Genomic DNA, 8,256 nt, shown 5'->3' with positions numbered 1-8,256 from the left:
TGGAAATGTGGGAAGTGACAGCACTTGGTAAATGTAGCCAGTCGGTCATTACTTATGAAAGAGGGGGGAAATGCTGCCTCTCCTAGCAGGAAATGATAAGGCATTCAAGGTGCCCAGGAGGAGGGTACTCAAGGGTAGAGGAACTTCCTAATTAACAAACACTCCCTGCCAAGGGACCATCTGCCACGATAGTCTAAACATCCTACAGAACGCATGCTGCCTGGAGAAAAGTGCAAAACTATATGGACATATCTACATGTTTTAGGGTTTACAAGTATGGACACACACAGATCGATGTACAAAAGAGAAAATAAAGTATTACTAGCTTCTGTAGAAGTTATGGAGGAAGAGTAGGGAGGAAATTGTGATTTAAATTATGAAAATTGAAATAAATGTTTATGCTTGAAATACACAACTTAGGAAATTATTTGGGTCTAAAAGTTGTGGCCAAGAGGTTCTTGGGAGGCCGAAATAGGAGTCAATTACACAATAAAACCATGCCACAACATTCAGATTGACATCAGCGGCATTTGTTTTTCTTTACAGACTCAAGCTCTGCAAGATTTTAAAGGAGAGAGAATACCAGGAGCTAAAAAGGAGAAGAAAAGTAAAGAGGAGGTTTCAACTCTAAAGGACGAGCTGACCAAGCTGAAGGCTTTTGCACTGCTGGTTGTAAGTGAGCAACAGTGTCTGAGCGAGCTGCTGGAGGAGCAGAGGCGTCGCGTCAAAGAACTGACCGCCATCACTGACAACATCAAGCAGGAGGTCAGTGCCGCTTACCCCAGCGCAAAGAAGGAGGAGCTCAAATCCCTGCACCATAATCAGGTTTCCATCTTCCACCAAAGCCAGAACACCATGACAGCCCCAAGCATGCTGTCAGAGGTCGAGTTACTGAGGAGAAGGGTCGTGGAAATGGAGGGAAAGGACGAGGAGCTGATACGCATGTGGGACCAGTGTCGAGACCTGGACTGCAGACTGGCGAGGGAGACAAGCCACTGCCGTAGCTTGAAAGTTGAGGTGGATACACTCAATGGCAGAATCAATGAATTGGACAGGATAGAGGAGGCTCTAGGTAAGAGCAAACAAGACTGCAGTATTTTGATGGGCAGCTTGGAGCGAGAGAGAGAGGTTAGCAAGATGCTGTATGGTGAGCTTGACACTCTGAAAGTGAGAGTGAGAGAGCTGGAGGCCGTTGAGGGCCAACTGGAAAAGAGTGAGGCGGTGATTAGGCAGGACCTGGCCAAGCTCAGGTCACTGACTGTAGCTTTGGTGGAGGACAGAAAGAACATGGCCGAGAGGCTCCAACAGGCTGAGGAAAAACTCAACAGGAAGGAGGGCAAAAGAAATGAGCAAAGTAATTTGGCAACAATAACAGAAAGACTGAGAGAGGAGAGGCACCAGGCACTGAGGTCTAAGGCAGATTTAGAGGAAAGGATTAAAGGCATAGCAAAGGAAAAACATGAGCTCCAAGACAGACTAAAAACAGAGGAGGAGAGGAGCGCAGAGCTGCAGAGTAAAATAACCATCATGAGAAAAAGGTTACAAATCTTGGAAAACAGGAAAGAAAAAGAGGAGAAGTACACACACAGCTCTTATCCAAACAACGCTAACCATCAGTGCCAAGCAGAGGACAATAAAGTCAAGGAACTGACCCGGGAGCTAGATAGGTTGCAAAAGAGACTACAGGACAAGGAGGTGTTGGAGGGAGAACTGATGAATGTGGAAGAGGACTTTGAGTCCCTGCAAAAGAGGTTCAAAGATGAGCAGAAGCGGTCCCAGGCACTAACAGAAGAGCTAGAAGTGGCAAAGAGAGAGCTTTCCAGGTATGAGCAGGCAGAGAAGCAGGAGGTCAACCAGGAACATCTTCTCCTTTGCCGTCTTCAGAAGGAGCAGGTTAAGTCCAGACTATTAGGCAGAGAGGTAGACACCCTGAAGGAGAAACTCCAGAAGCTGATGGGGACTGAGGAGTCCATCTGCAGGGTTCAGGCGGATCACTCCACGCTGCAGAGGAAACTGACCCAGCAGGAAGCCAGTAACAGAGAGCTGGCCAGAGAGATGAAGGAACTGAGTAGTGAGCTAGACAGGCAGAGACTAATCAAGAATCGTACACCTGGTGCTAACAGACAACACTTCTCAGACCTCCGTCAGACCACCAAAGAGGTTCAGACTGAGCCAACAGATAGCCTGCCGCCTGACTACAGCGATAAACTAGATGAAGAAAACGAGGATGAGGACCCAAACCAAAACACAGAAATCATAAACAGAAGCTCTCTTGTCAACAACCTTAACAGCTTGAACTGTGCAAATAACAACATATGCCAATATAGCAGCCATTCAGCCAATACCGTAGATTTGCACCAAACGGTTAATGGAGAGGTGATGATGTTAACACACACACCAGGGCAGCCCTTGCACATCAAAGTAACGCCACATCATATACTCAACACAGCCACACTCGAGATTAGCAGCCCCACTGGAGACGCAACTACGTCCTACACTAGCACAGCTGTCATTCCAACAAGCGGAGCCTCACCTAAACAGAGAATAACCATCATCCAGAATTCAGCTCTGTCCGCAGTTAATACCAAAACCCCACCGTCGAGCCCTGACCGCACCGTCTCCCCACTTGACAGTACATCAATCTCTCGGGTGTTAAGTCCAAATTCATCACGCTCAGCGACACCCGATCACAGCAACTCCCCCATTCAGATCGTAACAGTCAGGACCTGTTCTCCAGAGCCAACGGAGGCTGCAAATCAGACTGTCTTCTGCAAGACAGCGGTGCGGCAGAATAGCTGGCAACATCAGAGGTCCAAGAGCACCGACACAGGCCCAAGTATCATCGCCACAGAGGATAACAAGATTCATATCCATGTGGGGAGCCCATATATCCAGTCTCTTAATAGTATGGCCCACAGCATCCCACAGCCTGTTGGGCCATACTATCTCCGACATGAGCAAAGGACTCAAGTGCTCACCAATGACTATCATGTCAAAGGTGTTGGCAAGATTACAAGTAGCATCACTATATCCCCAGCTACCTCCTCAGCTTCACATTCTCCAAATAGAATAGTGAGTGGCCTTTGCGATTAGGTGAAAATGTATATTCTGAACAAACAGTATTATGTTCTGTGACATTCCTGGACTAGACAACTAAAACACATCACTTTCTCTAGAACCTCGAGAGAACCCAGTTTGATGTATTTTGTAACAATCATGAAATAGATGCTTTGTGGTATTTGTCCTATTAGAGCCTATGTAAACCCTACTCGGTCTCGTTAGGGTGTCCTTAGACTTACTGACTTGAACAATCCTTTATAGCCTGTATGACGTGTGTATAGTGCCTGTATGAGAGCTAAGTGAGACATCATCGCAACCAAATGTTTGATGTGCTTTTACAATTTTATGTTTCATTCATGTTTTTTCTTACTGTTCATTAAAAGTGTTTGTGTTGATTTTATTAATTCACTGTGAATACTTGGCATCAACATAGCTAATGGAGTAGTTGACAGACAGTTTAAATGCAAAACAGTTGGAATCAGAAAATACAAAAAAAGCTGGTTTGATTATTTTTTTTTCTTCCTCTAGGGCCAAGTCCACACTGCAAAGCACAACACATCAAGCACAGATGTATTCATTTGAAACATTTTAAAATGAATTGAAGGGAGAAAACTACAATTACTGGGAAAGTAAAGGTTTATACGTTTGCTAAGTCTGATTAAACGGTTCACCCACTATCTCAACCACAGCAAAATTCCTCTCTGTGTGTGTGTGTGTGTGTGCACTGACAAAACTCAGCTCATGTTATTCTGACACAATAAAACTTGGAACACCTAGTGGTGATGGGTCTGTTCTGGTTTTATGGTGGATGGACTGTTAAAAGCCTTTTCTATTCTGAGCACAAATATATATTATTATCAAAGTCTTAACACATTTAAAGCTGACAACTGATATACGATTAAATCCCTTTTCAACTTTTGCATTAATCCATTAACTCCTTTACTGTCAAAAACTTGGTTCAAGTTGCAAGCAAAGAGCAGCCTATAGTAAGCTATTGCTGGTCAGTCTTGTTTGGTTAGCCACTTATGTTGCTACAGCAGGCAAAGCATTCTGCACAGGTCATCTCCTGCCAGCTTAGCCTCCCAATGCAGACACATGATACAGTTTACTTCATGGCTGTGCTGATATGCCTTCTTTTTAAAAATTTCCCGTTTTCTTTATCAGATTTTCCTGTTTGTGAAATGCATGTGGGACATGAAAGTACACCAGAGTCAAAACTGGTTAGTGGTCTGAGTGTCACTTAAATGATAATCCGATACAAACAAACACCAATTTTTACAACTTTGTTGTTAAACAAGGTTTAAGCTTTAATTGAGCAAACTGCTCTGTAAGGCACGCAGGTAAAGGAGGCAGGAGATCTATCCAGAATATTAAAAGGTAAGATGGATATGGTTGCCAAATATAATGGAAAATAAAAAGATTTAGCACACTAATAAGCAGCATACATAATTGTTTTTAAAATATATTATCAGTGTTTCCAAAATAACCCTCATACATGAGGCAAGAGGGTGACAGGAACCAATTTATTAATAATTTTGAATTATTCAGTATTATCTATTCTACGCTTGTATGCTACATATCCTCTTTGTTTGATTGTAATCATCAATTAGGCCTACATAATATTGTCTCTCTGCAAAGCACTTGAGTCAATATTTGTTGTTTTTAAATGTGCTCTATAAATAAACGGCTTGGCGATTATCTGTCTTTAGGTCAGCCAATTCATTTTATACACTGGAGACTAGTATCAACCCTAAAACCTTTTTAAAGCTCAACACCACAAAATAAATGGTTACATAATGTGGCAAAAATAAATAGCCTATTAAATAGCTTTAATAAAATTGGGATGAGCCATTTAATCTAAATAAGAAACTAGCTGACAGTATTGGGGGACATTTTGGTAGCAGAGGCTGGCAGAGAGCCGGCATAGCAGGTATATGATGACAAACATGGAGACACATTAGCCACACTGACATCACCAGTTGGCAAGGTGGAAACCAGATGAGGCATTTGATGACACTTTAGGTCAGACTGGAGCGTGACAGAGCTCTCAGGCCTCATGCGACTCTTTAATTAGCGCGAGCATTTAGCCACAAAACACACCCCCTTAAAAGTCATACTGCTTATCTCGATTTCCTAAGACTTCAAAGTCAGTCCCACGCACTAACAGGCTTCAACTCTCTTATTACGTCTTGTCAATTTTCCGTCAGCCTCACAGCTTTTTCTGTCAAGCAGCTGTGTGATACAAATTCTAGTAAGGATAGGCTGTCAGTCAGAGTAAAAAGGCCAACTTAGAAACACAAAGAGCTGCACAAATCTCTCAATATAAAGAGTCCACGGATTTATATAATTAGGGTATTGTTCTTTTATATGAATTTGACAAAAGGGCAAAATGCATAGTGATCAAAGCTCATTACACCATGGTGTTGTTGGGCAAACATTCCTTAATAATAATAATAATAATTCAATATACATAATAATTAAAGTGGTCTGAGAGAAACACTTCTGCACCTCATCCTTGGCTCTATTCAGGCTTTAGTAAATCTAACCGTTGCGGGAGACTTTGACCAATTACAGGTCATTTCAGAGATAGAGAGCGTTCCTATTGGCTGTTCTGCTAATGCAGATATGCAGGGCACGCTCCTTTGCTTAAATGTATGTTTACTATAGTCAAAAACTCAGGGCTACGGCTAAGTCAGGGATGAACAATTGGATAAAAGACTTTATTGTGATCAATTTATATACAGTACACATAGGAATGAAATTGTGTATAAAAGTAGCCCAGTTTATTGTCATGGGAGTGGACATTTGCTGTGAAAACAGTCGGGAGAGCTGGTGTATGAAGCCAGCGCATTGTCACTCATCTGATGGGAGGGGCTAGACAGAGGGGGGCAGAGGGAGAGCTGCAGGAAGAGGTCTCACTACTTCAAATGTTGGCTTTTTCTTATTCTACCTTCTGCAGCTAGGACATGTGTTACAAAGTTCTCTTGTATTAAAAGAAAGTGGTGCCACACACAAGTTAAAAATCTGTCAATTTGCTCACCTGTAAAAGGTAAACGGCTACACGACTGTCAACAGGTAATGTACAAACATCTTACCATCATTAAAACTGGGAACTTGTAAGGCATAAACGTTCTTGTGAAGTTTGATTGAGGAAGATTGGAGAAAAAAGGAAGTAGACCTTAATTTACATGTTATATTATTATGCATATGGCTTAGTGCGGTTGGGGCCAATAAGGGTAAATAAAAAGAATTGCTAAAACATTACCTTAAAATTAATCATGCTTTCTATTTACCAGAATGTGTGAATTTGTATCACTTTCCTCTTCTACATTAAAGTACACAAGTACTGAGCTTGGTGAGTATTGTTTGTGCGTGTGTGTTAGTGTTGCAAGAAGTATTTTGGTCACTCTGTAAAAATACTAGAACAAAAAGTTCTGCATTCAAAATGAACACATTGACTGGCCTAATAATAGTAAAAGGGTTAGTAAAAGCAACAAAAGAGCTGAAAATATCAAAAGTAAAAGTACTCATTAGGCAGCAGAACAGCCCCTGTCATTATGATGTTACAATATCATATACAACAATATGATCTGATTATTATTACTGTACTGTGTAAAGTATGTACTGTACCATACTTTACACATTACTATTTGGTAGATCAACCCTTAACAAATGTCATTTTAGAAACGCGTTTTCTGTGTAAAATTGTATTCTAAAATTGTCAAATAAATATAATGAAGTAAAAAGTACAAAATTTTCCCTCTGAAATGTATTGGAGTAGAAGTATAATGTAGTGGAGTAGATGTAGTAGTTTAAAATGGTAAAACTCAAGTATAGTAAAAGTACATCAAGATTGTACTTAGTTACTCTCCACCACTGGTTTGCGTGTGTATGCAAGTGAGAGATAAAGCGAGTAGGCTATGTGTGCTAAATATGAACATTTCTTTTTAAAACTTCCTGAAAATACACTAACATATTTTGCTCGGCAACGCAGCAGCACTGCTGTCCAAAGCAATCAGGCCAGTAACGTCCATCCTTAAAGTACAGGACTGCCCTCTATTGGTATGCAGAGTGCATGAAGTTATGCAAGGAATAGCCGCAGGGAGCTTTCTCCCTTGATGTATGGAGATGATGATGAATAAATGCAATAAGTTATGTATAGAGGTGAGATAGCTGTGAAGTTCAAGGGAAGGTAACTTTTTTACAGGGCATGGCAGACAACGTTAGAGCAACATTAACGTTACCATAATCCTATTCTGTCATGATCCACACACAGACATACTAACACACGTGTTTACACACCTTCTGCTCGTAACAACTCTACCAACGCTAACATCCACTGTCCTAACAACTCACAGGTAAGCTATACAAAAACTCGCTGGTACTTTGTGTGGCACACTTGTCACTAACTTTATCTTAACTGACGTTAACGGTTCACAGAATGAAGCTAAAGTTAACAGCGCTGCGGCTTAGCTAACATTAGCTTAGCAACTGACATTTCTCGAGACAGCTCAGCTGCAAGCTAAAGTCAAGAGCTCGCTTATCAGGAGGACACACCAAAATCTCCCGGACCACACGTTTCAGAAAAAACAAGATACTAAAGTTAAGCAAGATACCTGAATTACCCTCGTGCGTCCACCACTCGTCACCCAAGTCGTCTCCCATTTTCCTCAAGCTAGAAGTCTATCCAATCCAAATCTACCGCTGAGAGAGCATGCTAGGGGTGTGTTCAAAAGCAGCATGTTTAAAACATGCAGTGTTTGGCTTAAAACGTCAACCAAACGGGACACCATGCGGACTAAACAAACATGGTACATATGTGATGGGTTTGGCCATATCAAACTTTATAAAAACATAACGTTACCTTAGTTTTTGTGGTAAGTAACTCCACCTTTCCACCTTACTGTAACATTTAGGCCTATATGAAATGTCACATTATTTCCTTTTCTGATAAGCTCAGAGTATCGTGAGTGCAATTCTCTTTGAAATGGTCTAGTTTTCATTTTGAACCCTTTGCCCTAATGGCATTCAAATCATCAGGCTAATATCTTATTTAAATAAATACCAGGTAAACTTTAATAACCGTTTGACCAAAAACAACTGTAATAATAAAGAGTATGTCTCCTACTCACACACTCATATGGTGCCAATGCTGCAAATCTTTTTTTTATCTTCATCATGAGATGAGCAAGCACA

At 41.2% G+C, this 8,256-nt stretch overlaps 2 protein-coding genes across 4 annotated transcripts in view; one reads left to right on the top strand and one right to left on the bottom strand.

The window, feature by feature from the left end:
• cmss1 (cms1 ribosomal small subunit homolog) overlaps nucleotides 1–7,790 on the bottom strand; it is a 44,362-nt gene extending 36,572 nt beyond the window's left edge. For 2 of the 3 annotated variants that reach the window (XM_078262243.1, XM_078262245.1), the window contains exon 1: nucleotides 7,677–7,786. In XM_078262243.1, coding sequence (XP_078118369.1) covers nucleotides 7,677–7,725 — 49 coding nt within the window. In that variant the 5' untranslated portion in view covers nucleotides 7,726–7,786. Of the gene's footprint in view, nucleotides 1–7,676 lie in introns of all 3 variants that reach the window. The other variant, XM_078262244.1, reaches the window with a different exon arrangement.
• Nucleotides 583–3,464, top strand: LOC144525430 (filamin A-interacting protein 1-like). The gene has a single exon (XM_078262239.1). It carries the CDS (start codon nucleotides 856–858, stop codon nucleotides 3,091–3,093), a length of 2,238 nt encoding a protein of 745 aa, XP_078118365.1. The 5' UTR covers nucleotides 583–855; the 3' UTR covers nucleotides 3,094–3,464.
• Nucleotides 7,791–8,256: the final 466 nt, after the last annotated feature.

The sequence above is a fragment of the Sander vitreus genome, chromosome 11 (genome assembly GCF_031162955.1).
Source record: "Sander vitreus isolate 19-12246 chromosome 11, sanVit1, whole genome shotgun sequence".
Classification (NCBI taxonomy): domain Eukaryota; kingdom Metazoa; phylum Chordata; class Actinopteri; order Perciformes; family Percidae; genus Sander; species Sander vitreus.
Note: the sequence above shows the minus strand (reverse complement) of the source record. Positions and strands in the feature narration are given on the sequence as shown.